The sequence below is a fragment of the Peromyscus maniculatus genome, chromosome 10 (genome assembly GCF_049852395.1).
Source record: "Peromyscus maniculatus bairdii isolate BWxNUB_F1_BW_parent chromosome 10, HU_Pman_BW_mat_3.1, whole genome shotgun sequence".
In the NCBI taxonomy this organism is placed as follows: Eukaryota; Metazoa; Chordata; class Mammalia; order Rodentia; family Cricetidae; genus Peromyscus; species Peromyscus maniculatus.
Window position 1 is genome coordinate 88,704,633 of NC_134861.1, and position 16,702 is coordinate 88,721,334.

The 16,702-nt window shown below is 40.0% G+C and overlaps 1 protein-coding gene and 1 pseudogene across 1 annotated transcript; one reads left to right on the plus strand and one right to left on the minus strand.

The window, feature by feature from the left end:
* Positions 1-1,791: 1,791 nt before the first annotated feature.
* On the minus strand, positions 1,792-3,801 carry LOC143267534 (preferentially expressed antigen in melanoma-like protein 7). Its single transcript, XM_076545659.1, has 3 exons — positions 3,515-3,801; positions 2,441-3,028; positions 1,792-2,162 (listed from the first exon to the last, which is right to left on the minus strand). Exons 1-3 carry the CDS (start codon positions 3,799-3,801, stop codon positions 1,793-1,795), a joined length of 1,245 nt encoding a protein of 414 aa, XP_076401774.1. The 3' UTR covers position 1,792.
* Positions 3,802-12,329: 8,528 nt separating this feature from the next.
* On the plus strand, positions 12,330-16,374 carry LOC143267660 (structural maintenance of chromosomes protein 4-like; annotated as a pseudogene).
* The last annotated feature ends 328 nt before the right edge of the window (positions 16,375-16,702 follow it).

Sequence of the window (16,702 nt, forward strand, 5' to 3'; positions counted from 1 at the left end):
CAGATGGACAGGTAATCTTCAGACACTTCATAGACCTAGAGAATATGGCATTGAAATAACTTAGAATTCTGTTGACGTGAGACACCTTTGCCCCTGGCTGCACCAATTTGATCCTGAGAGAATGTTGGGCTTCTAAGACATTTCCATTTGGAAGTTTGTCTTCTTGGCACAAAATGGCCTACTGGGCAAAGAACTGCCCTTGCCTTGAAGGCTGACTGTACGAAATCAATGCTGTCCTTTCTAGACAAGTGGAACACAAGGAAAGTGTCCGCTGTATTCTGCCAAGACAGGGTTAGATGGTCTTTCAGAATTCCTGCTTCTGAAAATGGTCTGTCAGATACTCTAGGCCTCTATCCAATTTGAATGCACCAACAATGCTGAGAAACATTAGGTGATGGTCCAGCCTCCAGCTGTCTTGGTCTACTCTTGCAAGATTCCCGAAAGTTGCTTGCATCCATCTACCATTTCTCAGGTACCATTAGGTTCCTTCTCAGGTCTTTGATGGGATTGAAGACTAGCAGTTATAGTTACAACTTAGTACATATAATATCTTAAATAGAACATATTAAGTATTAGAATCAGATTCTTTAGGATAGGACACCTTTTGGAATGATATTTGTATCATGCTATTTACCTAGGCTCTATACTTCTCTGGATTTTAGTATGTGTTTCTTGCTTGATATTGTTTGCATTGGTTGTAGTTCCATCTTATCTAGGTCATTATCTCTCATTATTCCTGGATAATATTTGATAACCATTCCTTTGTATATAGTCTTGTATTAAGTTAGAACCTTCTTATTTAGACAAAAAGGGGGAGATGTAGTGGGTAGCCATTTCAGCTTAATTTGGAAGTTCCAACCCCCATCTAGACTTTGGCAACTGTCACACCTACAAGGCAGGGCCAAGGGAGGTGCCTGGAGACTCAAGATCTGGATGGGCCAGCGCGCTCTTGGTTCAGGGACCCTGAATGGTGGAGGTGGACCAAACAGAGCTCCAGAGAACACGGCTAGATTTCAATACACCTTCCCCACACTCCGTGACCTACTTATCCCTTAATTTGTAAGTTATGCCATTAAATAAATATCGTTTTAACTACGTGGAGTAGCCTTAATAATTTCATCAATAGTCCACCCTAGAGGAGGACTGTATTTACCTGCCCAATATGGAATGTTGTGATTATAGACATATATCTGTTCACTTATATAGTTATGTCCAGAGTTCTTACAATTGGTGTATGGGAGCAAGAAAACAATAATGGCATTTAAACAAAAATGCACCCATAATTCTATGTGTATAGTAAAGATATCAATGAAGAAGAAAACTGATAGTGAATTATTTTATTGCTGCCTTATTATTCTGAAAAAGAAGAATGTAAAGGGTAGGCCTTGGAACTTTTGAGAAACACAATTAATAAAGACATCACAATGGAAGACTTCGAAAACAGTTCCAGGAGATGCTTGAAGCCAGTTGAGAGTCTTTCCAGACCCTGAAGCTAGCAGGGAGGCTAATGACTAAGGAAGACCCCAGAGGAAGAGCACTCAAAGCCAGAAGTCATGTTCCCTATTTACTGCCAGCAAGAACAAAGCTCCAGGTGAAAGACACAGCATTCATTATTTTCAGAGCACTCCTCAGAGTCACAGTTCTCATCACATACATGGCAGGCATTTGTGGAGAAGAAGATGCTACAGGGCTCCCTTATGGCTCTGAGTATATCCATGAGCTCATGACAAAGTTGGACATATCTGTCTTCCTCAATGGAACCGGAAACATTATAGCATTGCAGAGGGGCAGGTTAGTGCTCCTCACTCATCTTGGTCAAGTTGGCTGTGTGACACAAAAGGTCCTTCAGGACAGGCATGGAGAAGTCATTGTATGAAAAGTTAACCTCGGTGAGCTGGGAGCACTTGCTGAGGGCAGGGATGAGGTCAGTGAGCTGAGAGTCATCCATATTACAACCCTGCAAGTCCAGAGACTCCAGAGTACCTGCTACATTCTCTAGCAGCATTCCAAGAGGCTGGAGACATGAATTCAAAAACTCGGATCCTCTAAAGTCCAGATGTTTTAGCTGACGAAGGCTGCGATTCAAGGGGAAATATTTCAAGTCGGACCTTGACATCTCGCAGTTATTGATGGAGAGAGTCTCCAAGTTGGTTGTCAGGGACCTAGAGATAGACAAAGCAGTTAGTTCAGGGAAAAGTATTTGGAGTGGTGTATACTGGAGTTTATAAAGAGGAAGATGGTGCACATGTCTCAAGGTCAGTTTGACTGAACAAACTGAGCATTTGGGTGCTGCCTCTTGGAGTCTACTAAATCAAGTCACACCCACAACTCTCACCATAATTGTTCCCAGTCACTGGCAGGCCCCATGCACATGCTAATCCTTAGAGTGAACTGGAAAGGTTTGCTCTGTTAGCTGAGCCACCTCCGCATCCTTGCTTACCTGAGTATTTGTTTCATGTGGTCTTTGAGAAAGAAGATGTCATCAATGGAGAGATGCTGCAGACAGTGGAGTTTGGAGAACTGAGCAAAGGCCTTGCTGATATGCTTTTCAGTATCTGCTGTCCTGTAGACAAGCCTGAATGTGTTCTGGCCCTTGTTTTTCAGGGAGAGTTTTCGAAGACTTCTCATCTTTCCAAGGCAGGAAGCAAATTGTGCCATTTTGGACACATTCCAGGCCACATTCAATTCCAGGTCCTCAATGTGTCCTGGGTGGAAAACGTTCAAGATCTCTTTGACAGTGCACATAGGCACAGTCCAGATCTTCATGTTCATACAGTGCAGCTGTAGAAAGTCTTTTCTCTGCTGGACCCACTGCAAGAAGCATGTTTGCTCTTCATTCAGTCGGAGTCTGAGGTACAGGTCAGGTAAAACCTTCAGATGCCGCCGCCTCAGTGCATATCTGGGAAGGTCCTTCACTACAGGCCTCTCATTCACAGTCTCTGCTGAACAGGCCCCATCCTCTCTTCCAGTCCATATGTTCAAGAACTCATGGTGAACATTCCTCAGGTCGAGCACCTGAAGTTTCTCACTCCTGTGGGTAAAACATGTAAAGTGTCAGCAGACATGACAAGCCCCAACACTCAGCAAGTTTCCACGACACCAGCAAGTTTCCACTACACATCCCTAATGTCAGCTCTTCCCTCCTGCCAAGGTCTCCTTAGCACCAAGTGTCCAACGTAGGATCTCATGTGTGTCCTGGAATCTCCCCTGAGCTGCATGTGTACAGCTGACTGCTTTCCTTCCACTAAGTTACTCTCCATTTCTACCTAGTCCCATGTTAGTGGTTGTTGGAAAGCCAGGGATAGGCTCCTTCCTCTCTGGCTACCTCTACTCTGTTCTCTAATCCATACTCAACCGTCCTTACTACAGGAAACAATAGGTTTCAAGGCCCCTGCATTCCAGCACCATGACCCCATCAGAAGCCTCTGACCCACCTACAAAGCCATTCTCCCTGACCCAAGGTCTCTCCCACATGCCCCTTGTGCTCAGTCTACAGTACTTGGTTGTTGCTTACCCGGGGTGAAACTCTCTTTTCAGATGCATGTCTACTCCATCTAGTATAATCTGGAAGGTTTCCAAGTTGGGAGTCTTCATCAACGTCCCCACATGGAGGCAGGGGAAAGGCCAGGCTGCCACCATTGCCTTCACAATCCTAGTGTGTCTTCCATTGAAGACGTCCTTGAACAGTGCTGGGAAGAGCGTCCAGGGCAGTTTCTCCAGAGCAGAGATGGCCAAGGCCTCATTTCTCAGCAGCGCCTGAATGGACAGCTCCTCCAGTGTGTTTGGGGTTTGACCACTCATCAAGAATGGTCTTCAGTCAGAAGGTTCCTGGGGAAGCATTCAGGTGAGAATATATCTTCAAGATTAAGTTTAGAAATCTTCCCCCTCCCCTACAGTAACTCAAGATCTGAGTCAATTGCTCTGACAATAGTAGAGACATCAACTTAAGCCATTGTCCTCACTGGTAGTGTAAATCTAGACTCTCGCTGGCATTATGGGAGCCTTTCTATGTCCCTAATGGGCACATGATTTAGCATCAAAGTACCGTATGAGTGACACTTTCAAAAAAAAAAAAAAAACCACCTCATGTTGTGGTTCAAAGTTTGGTTTAGTTTTTAGCCAGGCTGTGGTGGCACATGCCTTTAACCCAACACTCAGTAGGCAGAGCTAGGTGCATCTCTGTGAGTTCCAGGACAGTCTTAACTACAGAGCCAGATCCAGGACAGCCTCCAAGCCTATACAGAGAAAGCCTATCTGGAAAAACCAAAATGTTTAGTTTCTACCAAGGAGGATGATTGCAGTGGCTGCATATTTCAGGCCACCCTGGGTCAGAAAACCTCAACATATCCCCCACCCCCAAGAAAACAAACCCTTTTGAAAAAGATGCAGACTAAAGCCTGAGTCTTTCCTTGTGTCCTGCTTGTCCAGAAAGGACAGCATTGCATTCATACTGTCAGCTGTCGAGGCAAGGGCAGTTCTTTGCTCAGTAGGCCATTTTTTGCCAAGAAGACAAACTTTCAAATGGAAATGTCTTAGAAGCCCAACATTCTCTCGGGATCAAATTGGTCCAGCCAGGAGCAATTGTGTCTCACGTCAACAGAATTCTAAGTTATTTCAATGCCATATTCTCTAGGTCTGTGAAGTGTTTGAAGATTACCTGTTCATCTGACCTATGTATCTGTAAATCTGGATAACATAACTAATGTAAGTATAGAGATGACAGGCATAGATGACTACAAATCTATAAATCTTATCTACCAAAATAACCTAAGGACTAAGGCTTCACATAAACAAGGTAAACAGTCTATAAGCAACTGTATGGTAAAGAACGGCGACTTCAAAATTGTGACAATACACAAGATATTGATAACAGAGGTAGGAATATATAGTGTGATATGCAATATGACAATAATCTTAAATATATATCAATATACCAAATATCATAAACAGAAGTAGAACATACATAAAGTATGACAGATATAAATTTACATTTGTATCAATATAAAAATAATTCAAATAAAAGTAGAAATATATGTACATTATAACAAATATAGTTCTGTATTTGTATCAGTATACAAATTATCTTAAACAGGAATATAAAAAGAGTTTACATTTGTATCAACATATAAGAAACCATAACAGTACAAATTACAGTGCAAATTATCTAAGGTTGCTATTTTACTAAATTTGTTTACTTACTTACTTACAATAATCTACCATAATATCTTGTACCTATCTATTCCTTTTCTTCTTTTCCCTTTTTTTAGAATACTGAGTCTAATATTTTCTTCCACCCCCAACCCTATAACCATCATCCATAACCCTGAGAATAATGGAACCTAAGGGAGCAGGGGCGTCATTTTCTTAGAATTGCTTCCTGCTGTTTAGGGGGTGAAGTTATCTCTGTTGGGTACTGTGAGAAAGCTCAGATAGTTAAATCTCAGTTAGACTAACTGTAGGTTCTGCAGCAAGTCTTAGAGTAATGGGTAAGATTGTCTGAAATTCTGGCAAGAAGTGTAGTATGATGATGATTACCATGGCATCATTCTGGATTGGGTAGAGTTGCTGTTGTTGGGGCCCCATTTTCCTTCTGGAGACTTCTGAGATTGCTATTGGAAAAACTTATTTGTTATCAAAAATGGGAGGTTTGGATTTAAAGAGGACATAGCATGTAAGAAAGGATTCTCAGAAATCAAGAGTAAGCATGGAGAGAATTAGAATATAGAAGACAATGGTCCATTTTTATTGGTTTCCTTCTGGCCCACACCAGAGGGCTCTTCTGATATGGGACTAAAGAATCTCTCAAACTTTTCTTTTAGCAATATGCTTGGGTTTAAAGAAGGAGTGAGCCAATTCCATCTCCAAAGCCAGCTTGGCTTATAATTGAATTGGAACCACAACTTTTCTAGATTGATAGAGAGATAGATGTTAGACAGCGAGATTTTACCGTGTGTAGATTGGTACCAATAGATTCTTTCTTTCTGCTGTAAACATCTGGATATCCAAGGCCTTATGATTTTTGGAAGATGGGTATTTCCATTATCCTGGAAAGACAAAAACAGAACCCCACCCAAAACTTTGATTGTTAAATTTTTCTTACAACTTGTAGAGATGTCACATTGGTGGATGAGCTTTTACTTGTCCTCATCAAGGGGTTTTTCTTGTTCGAATAGAATTCTTATTAATTTTGATGGTATCCATAGCTTTTCTTCTCCTGCAGAAATAAAGGCAAAACCCCTTCCCCAACGTAGAACATATCCAGGTTTCCATTCTGGGGTCAGCACAACCTTGAAATAAACCGGTTGGTTTATCTCAGGAGTTTTGTCTATAGTCCAATGTCTCTCCACAGCTGTTGTTCCTTTCTCATCAGCATTGAGAAAATTCAAGGTTAATAAAGCACTATGCAGTCTAGTTCTAGGAGTTATTGCTACCAGTTATTGTTTATTTAGCATATCCTTTAAAGTTCAATTGGATCTTTCTATGACTGCTTAGCCTGTGTGATTGTGTGGTAGACCTGTAACATGCTTTATATTGTAATAAGCAAAGAATTGTCTCATTTTATTGGAGACATATGCTGGGGCATTGTCTGTCTTAATTTGTACAGGTATTCCCATGATGGCCATAACTTCTAATAGGTGTGTAATCACAGAATCAGCCTTTTCAGAACTCATAGGAGTTGCCCATTGAAATCCTGAATAGGTGTCAATGGTATGATGTACATATTTTAATCTTCCAAATCCTGCAAAATAAAACACATCCATCTGCCAAATTTCATTTCTTTGTATACCTTTTGGATTGCTCCCTGCAGGTAATGGAGTTTGGTTATAGATGGAACAAGTAAGACATTTTTTCACAATATCCTTTAGCCTGTTGGCAAGTGATGGAGAAATCCTTCTTCAAACCTTTGCTATTTATATGGTATTTCTTATGACATTCTGAGGCTTCTAGCACATTACCTATTAGTAACTGATCAATCTCATCATTACCTTGTGCTAGAGGTCCTGGCAGACCTGTATGGGATCTGATATGTGTTATATATATAGGTTGCTCCCTTTTTTTTTGATGATTTCCTGCAATTGTATGAATAATGAAGTTAATTCTGTATTATCAGGAATAAATTCAGCAGTTTCAATATGTAAAACAACTCTCTCTGCATATTGAGAGTCAGTGACTATATTGAGGGTTTCTGTGAAGTCCATCAATACCATAAGAATGGCATACAGTTCTGCCTTTTGTACAGAGCTGTGTGGACTTTGTACCACTTTACTTAAGTCTACTGATTTAATCCAGCTTTCCCTGGTTTGTTTGCATCAGTATACAATGTGAGGACTCAGAAAATTGGCTTTTGTCATACAATGTGAGGAAGGACCCATTCAGTCTTCTTTATGAATTCTAGTCTCTTACTTTTGGGATAGTGGTTGTTAATCTCTCCCAAAAAGTTACTGCAGCCTCTCTGCCAGTATTTATTATCTTTCCATAGTGATGAAATTTCCTCATTAGTTAAAGGTACTACAATTTCTGCTGGGTCCATTCCTGTCAACTGGCAAAGTCTTAATTTACCCTTTTGAATAAAATCAGAGATCTTTTCTATATAAGCCTTTAATTTCTTATTTGGCTTACATGGTAGGAATATGCATTCCAATATAATATCTTCCCTCTGCATCAAAATACCTGTTGGGGAATGTCTGGAGGGGAATATGACAAGAACACATTTAAGTTCTGGATCCACACAATCCACGTGTGCTTCTCGAATTGCCTTTTCTACTAGAGCCAATTCCTTCTCAGCTTTGGCTTATAATTCTCTTGGACTTTTTAATTCTTTGTCCCCTTCTAGAGTATTAGCCAAATTTTGTAGTCCATCTTTGCATATTCCCATGATACCCAGTAAGTTGGAAATGCATCCTAATAATTTTTGAAAATCATTAAGAGTCTTCAATCGATCTCTCCTTAGTTGTACCTTTTGGGGTCTAATTTTTTGTAGCTCTATCTTATATCCTAAGTAATTAATAGAATCTCCTCTTTGTATTTTTCAGGAGGAATTTGCATTCCCCAGTGAGGCAAAACTTTTTTTACTTCTTCAAACATGCTTTCTAATGTATCTAACTTTGGATCTAATGTATCCACCTTTTGATATCTAATAGGATATCATCTATATAGTGATAAATTATGGATTGTGGAAACATTACATGAATTATCTCCAATGGTTTTTATACAAAGTATTGGCACAAAGTAGGGCTGTTTAACATTCCCTGTGGGAGGACCTTCCATTGATATCTCTTGACTGACTGAGAATTATTATAATTAGATACTGTGAAGGCAAATTTTTCTCTATTATTTTCTTGTAAGGGTATGGTAAAGAAACAATCTTTTAAGTCAATAACTATTATAGGCCATTCTTTGGGTAGCAGAGAGGGCAAGGGCATCCCAGTCTGTAGGGAGCCCATAGGCTGAATTATTTTATTAATAGCTCTCAGATCTGTCAGCATTCTCCAATTACCAGACTTTTTTTGATAACAAATAGAGGAGAATTCCAAGGGCTGGTAGATTCTTCAATGTGTTGAGCATTTAACTGCTCTTGAACCAGCTGTTCTAAAGCTTGTAGCTTCTCCTTTGTCAAAGGCCATTGTCCAACCCAGACAGGTTTATTAGTTAGCAATTTTGAAGGTAAGGCAGTTGGTACTTCTGAGAGTTGAACAACAGTTGTGCTCTGTTTGTGAACAGCCTGAATGGTTGGTGACTGATTTTTATAGCATGTCATGATATTATTTTTAGAAACATGCATTGGTCTGTATTTCTTTTCTGAAAGTGTAGGAATTTTAATCTGGGTATTCCAGTGTTGTAACAGATCTCGGCCCCAAAGATTTACTGCTACATTTGCTACATATGGTTTCAACCTTCCTCTCTGTCCTTCTGGCCCTATGCATTCAACCCATCTCAAACTCTGTTTTATCTGAGATAGGGAGCCAATCCCTAAAAGTTGGACATCTACCTCTTGAAGAGGCCAATTTGGATGCCAATATTTTGGTGTAATTACAGTCACATCTGCACCTGTGTCTACCAGGCCCTCCAGAACCAGGCCATTAATTCGAATTCTAAGTTTTGGTCTTTGTTCATTTATGGAAGTCTGCCAAAATATTTGTTTTATAGTGTTCTTTGTAAACTGTGATCCATCTATCAAAGCTGTTTTATCATCCATTGCAGTATCAGTTTTTACATTAGGCATTGGTTTATTCAGTTGTCCTGGAGAGGAATTTCTTCCACAGTGGCTGGGAATGTTCGTACTACATTTGATTTGGAGGCCTGCAAGAGGCCCCCTGAGGCGTTTCCCACCAGTAAAGGGTTGCCTTGTATATCTATTTTTGATCTGCACTCACTGGTCCAGTGTCAGCCTTTGCCACATCTTTTACATAATCCAGGAGGTGGTTGGGGTCTACTGTTTAGGCTATTCCTAGAAGGAGCATTACTTCTAGGAGTACTCCATGTACAGTTTTAATTATATGACCTGGTATACCACATTTAAAACATTTGGTACTACGGGGCCTTCTTTCACCTCTGGGATTTGTCTCTCCTATCCAAGCCTCATTACTGTAGTAAAGAGACGGAACACCATTAGTATATTGAATCCCTTCTTCCAGAGGAGATGATCTGATCTTTAATGGTGTAAGTATTCTTCTGCATTCTGCATTAGCATTGTCAAACGACAAGGACTCAGTTAATACTTTTCTTAATTCTTTATCTGACACAGCTCATCAGCTAGTCCACTCAGTAGGGCATGAGACTCTTAATCGCAGGGTCATGGGTTCGTGCCCCACGTTGTGTTCCAGATATTGGTGAAATTATTAAGGCTACTCCACATAGTTAAAAGGATATTGATTTAATGGCATAACTTACAAATTAAGGGATAGGTAGGTTTTGGGGTCTGGGGAAAGTGTATCGAAATCCAGCAGTGTTCTCTGAAGATCTGTTCGGTCCATCTCTACCATTCAGGGTCCCTGAACCAAGAGCGTGCTGGCCCATCCAAATCTCGGGTCTCCAGGCACCTCCCTTGGCCCGCCTTGTAGGTGTGACAGTTGCCGAAGTCTCGATGGGGGTTGGAAGTTCCAGATCAAAGCTGGAATGGCTACCTACTACAGTGGACTAAATATCCAGGCCAGCCTGGGATACAGAGTGAGACTCTCTATCCAAAGACCCTGGAGCCAGAGAGATGGCTCAAAAGCACACACAGGCTTGGGGCTCTTTCAAAGTGCTCAAGTTCAGTTTCCTGTACCCATATCAGGTGGCTCTCTACTGCCTGGAGCTCCAGACCCTGGTGAAGTAATCTGTGTGGATACCAGCATTTGTGTGCATTATTAAACACATTACATGTGTACTTGTGCATATACCTAAATAAAAAAAACAAATTTTACAAGTTAAAAAAACAAAAAGTAAATTTTTAGTTAAAATGGAGATATACTCAATGGCAGGGTGCTTGCCCAATGCCTATGAGGCCCTGGGCTCCATCTTCAGCTTTACAGTGTGTAAAGAGTACATGAAGTTTGAGGTGTGGGGTTCAGCCATTGTTGGGCGCATGCACAGCTTGCATTTTGCTCTTTGGTTTGATCTCCAGCACTACGGAAAAATTAGAGGTTATAAAGGGCTTTGACATATAAAGTAGATATAGAATCAGAAGTGAGCAGGTGTGTATTTCACATAACCATAATTTTCTTTAACTGTTATTTTTGAAGTTTTAGGTTTCATACATATTGTTGTGTTTTCTCTCTTTCCTTCTTTCGTTCTTTCGTTCTTTCGTTCTTTCTTTCTTTCTTTCTTTCTTTCTTTCTTTCTTCCTTCCTTCCTTCCTTCCTTCCTTCCTTCCTTCCTTCCTTCCCTTCTTTCTTTTTCAGAGAACATGCCACTATATAGCCTTCCCATAGCATTCCTGGGTCCCTAGCTCCCTGGGATGTACCTCACTTGACAATGCTTTCCTACTATACACAAAACCCTCAACTGGACCTTTGAAGTCCATTAAACGGGGCACATGGTACTCCCTTGTTATCCCAACATTCTGTCGGTAGAAACAGGAACAGACATTCAAGGTCATCCTACCTACATAGGCTAAGAACTTGTCCTGACATTTCACATAAAAGCCACTTAAGGAGGGAAGGATTCATCTGGTTCATGGTTTGAGAAAATGCAATCAACCCTTCACAGCAGGAAAGGCTGGTGACAGGACAGGGGGTCACATGGCTGGTCAGAGCTCAGAGAGAAATGATGCAAGCACTCAGCTGGCTTTCTCATTTCTTTTTCTTCAGTCCAGGACACCAAGTCATGGGGTGGCCTCCCTGCTCTGTCCAACTTCTCTGGCAACGCCCTGAACGTCCAGAGGTGATTCTAAACATAGCCGCATTGACAATGAAGATTAACCATCACAGCCATGGTATCTTATGTATGCATTATATTTAGTGAGGTTGAAGGTTTATATTTCTATGACAAGGGTCCTGTTGGAGCTAAAAGCTGATGTCAATGAAGCTAGGACATTAGCTGGGTGAGGGCAGCTCTATCTGTTTTATTTACTGCTCCATTCTCAATAGTGCTTGACACATAGAAAGCACAAGCAAATAGTTGTTTAAAATATTCAGTTTGAAAAAATCTGTTACATTTGTATGTGCGTGTGCCTGTGTGCCTGTGTGCGTGCGTGCGTGCGTGCGTGTGTGTGTGTGTGTGTGTGTGTGTGTGTGTGCATGCCATGGCAGGCAGGTGAAGATCAGGGACAGCTCTCTCCTTTTACTGTGTAGGTTCTGGGGACTCAACTCAAGTTGTCAGGCTTGGTGACTTCACCTGATAACAATTGGAGTGCTCAGGTTCATTCTTAAGTACTCGACTTTAGGACTCACTTCCTCATAATAAAAGAGAATGTATGCTAAACCTTAAAAAAGGAACTTGTTTTGAAAAATGAAGACACTAAAATTTAAAAAAACAAATTTTTTTTTTACAAAAAACCCAAAGCTATGTAGTTGTATTGTTTTGAATTTGTATCAATATAAAAGTTGTCTTCAATAGGAATAGAAAAATAGTTTATATTTGTATCAATATACAAGAATCCATATCATTGCTAATTATCTTAGGCTGATAGGTTGCTAATAGTTTACCAGTAGATATAATAACTACCTTAATATCCAATCCTATCTATTCTTCTTTTTTCTTTTCCAAAAGAGAATCTTGAGTCTAAATATTATTGTTTCTCACTCCCCCCCCCCCCCCCATCTATTACATTTATCCATAACCCTGAGAAAATAAAACCTTTTGGGAGAAGGAATGTTATTTTCTTAAAATTGCTTCCTGCTGGAGCGGAGACGCTGGTCGGAGCGAGGCCCGGGGAGGGGGGTCGGCCGTCGCCCGGTTGGCAGCCCTGCGCGGAGCGGGACCTGCCGACAGCCACCATGCGGCGTAAGGGCACCAAGCCCTCCTCGGTCTGCCACCAGGAGGAAGGGCCGCCGCCCTCCCCAGACGGCGCCCACAGCAATGGGGACCCCGAGCAACCAGACAGCGGAGCGGACAGCGCTGCAGCTGCAGAGACTCCAGGTGAGGAACTTGATAACAGAAGTTTGGAAGAGATTTTGAATAGCATTCCTCCACCCCCGCCTCCAGCAATGGCCAGTGAAGCTGGAGCTCCTCGGCTAATGATCACTCATATTGTAAACCAAAACTTCAAGTCCTATGCTGGAGAGAAAATTCTGGGTCCTTTCCATAAGCGCTTTTCCTGTATTATTGGTCCAAATGGCAGTGGAAAATCCAATGTTATTGATTCTATGCTTTTTGTGTTTGGCTATCGAGCACAAAAATAAGGTCTAAAAAGCTGTCAGTATTGATACATAATTCTGATGAACATAAGGATATTCAGAGTTGTACTGTAGAAGTTCATTTTCAAAAGATAATTGATAAGGAAGGGGATGACTATGAAGTCATTCCTAACAGTAACTTCTGTGTATCTAGAACAGCCTACAGAGATAACACTTCTGTTTATCATATAAGTGGGAAAAAGAGAACATTTAAAGATGTTGGAAATCTTCTTAGAAGCCATGGAATTGACTTGGACCATAATCGATTTTTAATCTTGCAGGGTGAAGTCGAAGAGATTGCTATGATGAAACCAAAAGGCCAGACTGAACATGATGAGGGTATGCTTGAGTATTTAGAAGATATAATTGGCTGTGGACGGCTAAATGAACCTATTAAAGTCTTATGTCGGAGAGTTGAAATATTAAATGAAAACAGAGGAGAAAAGTTAAACAGAGTTAAAATGGTGGAAAAGGAAAAGGACGCCCTAGAAGGGGAGAAAAACATAGCCATTGAGTTCCTTACCCTGGAAAATGAAATATTTAAAAAAAAGAATCATATCTGTCAATATCACATTTATGATCTGCAAAAAAGAATTGCTGAAATGAAAACCCAAAAGGAAAAAATTCATGAAGATACTAAGGAAATTACTGAGAGGAGCAATATGCTTTCAAATGAAATGAAAGCTAAGAATTCAGCTGTAAAGGATATAGAAAAGAAACTCAATAAAGTTACAAAGTTTATTGAAGAAAATAAAGAAAAATTTACACAGCTAGATTTAGAAGATGTTCAAATTAGGGAAAAATTAAAACATGCTACAAGTAAAGCCAAAAAGCTGGAGAAACAACTTCAAAAAGATAAAGAAAAGGTCGACGAGCTGAAAGGTATACCTGCCAAGAGCAAGAGTACCATAAGTGAGACAACAACTAAAAGCAGTTCTCTTGAGAAAGAACGGGAGAAAGAAGAAAAAAAGTTAAAAGAAGTTATGGACAGCCTTAAACAAGAAACACAAGGGCTTCAGAAAGAAAAGGAGAGTCAAGAAAAGGAACTTATGGGTTTTAACAAATCAGTAAATGAAGCACGTTCAAAGATGGAAGTCGCTCAGTCAGAACTCGATATCTATCTCAGTCGGCATAATACAGCAGTGTCTCAGCTAAGTAAGGCAAAGGAAGCTCTAATTACAGCTTCTGAGACTCTCAAAGAAAGGAAAGCTGCAATTGGAGATATAAACACAAAGCTCCCTCAGACTCAACGAGAATTAAAGGAGAAAGAAAAAGAACTTCAGAAATTAACACAAGAAGAAATAAACTTGAGAAGTTTGGTTCATGATCTTTTCCAAAAAGTTGAAGAAGCAAAGAATTCCTTAGCAACAAATCGAAGTAGAGGGAAAGTACTTGATGCAATAATTCAAGAAAAAAAATCTGGCAGGATCCCAGGAATATATGGAAGATTGGGAGACTTGGGAGCTATTGATGAAAAATATGACATTGCTATTTCATCCTGTTGCCATGCACTAGACTACATTGTTGTTGATTCTATTGATACAGCCCAAGAATGTGTAAACTTCCTTAAACGACATAATATTGGTGTCGCCACTTTTATAGGTTTGGATAAGATGGCAGCGTGGGCCAAAAAAAATGACCAAAATTCAAACTCCTGAAAACACTCCTCGGTTATTTGATTTAGTGAAAGTAAACAATGAGGAAATTCGCCAAGCTTTTTACTTTGCTTTACGAGATACCTTAATGGCTGACAACTTGGATCAAGCTACAAGAGTAGCTTATCAAAAAGACAGACGGTGGAGAGTAGTGACTCTACAGGGCCAGATCATAGAGCAGTCAGGGACAATGACTGGCGGTGGAAGTAAAGTAATGAGAGGAAGAATGGGTTCGTAGGTTATCGTGGAAATCTCTGAGGAAGAGGTAAATAAGATGGAATCCCAGTTGGAAAGACATTCTAAACAAGCAATGCAAATCCAAGAACAGAAAGTACAACATGAAGAAGCAGTCGTTAAGTTAAGGCATAGTGAACGAGAAATGAGAAATACACTAGAAAAGTTCACTGCAAGCATCCAGGGTCTGTCAGAGCAAGAAGAGTATTTGACTGTACAAATTAAAGAAGTGGAAACTAATGTGCTTACTACAGCCCCTGATAAAAAGAAACAGAAATTGCTAGAAGAAAATGTCAGTGCTTTTAAAAAAGAATATGACGCTGTGGCTGAGAAAGCTGGTAAAGTAGAAGCTGAGGTTAAGCGATTGCACGATACCATCATAGAAATCAACAACCGAAAACTCAAGGCTCAGCAAACCAAACTTGATATGATAAATAAGCAGCTGGATGAATGTGCTTCTGCTATTACTAAGGCCCAGGTAGCAATCAAGACTGCTGACAGAAATCTTAAAAAGGCACAAGATTCTGTCTTCCGCACAGAGAAAGAAATAAAAGACACTGAGAAAGAAACAAATGATTTAAAAGCAGAATTAAAAAATATTGAAGACAAAGCAGAGGAAGTCATCAAAAATACAAATGCTGCAGAGGAGTCGTTACCAGAAATCCAGAAAGAACATCGTAATCTACTTCAGGAACTAAAAGTCATTCAAGAAAATGAACATGCTCTTCAGAAAGATGCACTTAGTGTTAAGTTGAAACTTGAGCAAATAGATGGCCACATTGCTGAACATAATTCTAAAATAAAATACTGGCAAAAAGAGATTTCAAAAATAAAATTGCATCCTGTAGAAGATAATCCTGTTGAGACAGTGTCAGTTCTAAGCCCAGAGGATCTTGAGGCAATCAAGGATCCAGGTTCTATAACAAATCAGATTGCACTTTTGGAAACTCAATGTCATGAAATGAAACCAAATCTTGGTGCCATTGCAGAGTATAAAAAAAAGGAAGAATTATATTTGCAAAGAGAAGCAGAGTTGGACAAAATTACTTCTGAAAGAGATAATTTTAGACAAGCATATGAAGATCTTCGAAAACAAAGACTGAATGAATTTATGGCAGGTTTTTATGTAATAACAAATAAATTAAAGGAAAACTACCAGATGCTGACTTTGGGAGGGGATGCTGAACTAGAGCTTGTGGATAGTTTGGATCCCTTTTCAGAAGGAATCATGTTCAGTGTTCGACCACCTAAGAAAAGTTGGAAGAAGATCTTTAACCTTTCAGGAGGAGAGAAAACCCTTAGTTCATTGGCCTTAGTGTTTGCTCTTCACCATTACAAACCCACTCCCCTCTACTTCATGAATGAGATCGATGCAGCCCTGGATTTTAAAAATGTGTCCATTGTTGCATTTTACATATATGAACAAACAAAAAATGCCCAGGTCATAATAATTTCTCTTCGGAATAATATGTTTGAAATTTCCGATAGACTTATTGGAATTTATAAAACATACAATATTACAAAAAGTGTTGCTGTGAACCCAAAAGAAATTGCATCTAAAGGACTTGGCTGAACTTGTATATATTGAAGATTCTTCACATTTACCTAGATTTAGTATTTCTAGGTTTCTGTCTGTAAAGAATTGTAAAAAGTACGTTTTCCTCTAAGTTGTGTGATGACAAGTGGTTTCTGTTTTATTAGTGATGTCTAAAAAATTGTATTCAGTTCTGTATCATAAAAATGAGTCTAGCTGGAGAAAAAAAAATTGCTTCCTGCTGTCTAGTGGATGACAGTATCTCTGTGGGCTCCTGTAAGAAAGCTAAATGATTAAGTCTCAAGAGGAGCGCCATAACCATTGTAGCCAGTCACAGAGTAGTGAGCAAAGTTTATCTGACATTCTGGCTACAAACGTAATATTATGCACCACCTCATCTTGGAACTGTCCTAAGAGTCTGTAGTACAAAGCTGATCATTGAGTGGTGTTCTTTTTGGTTC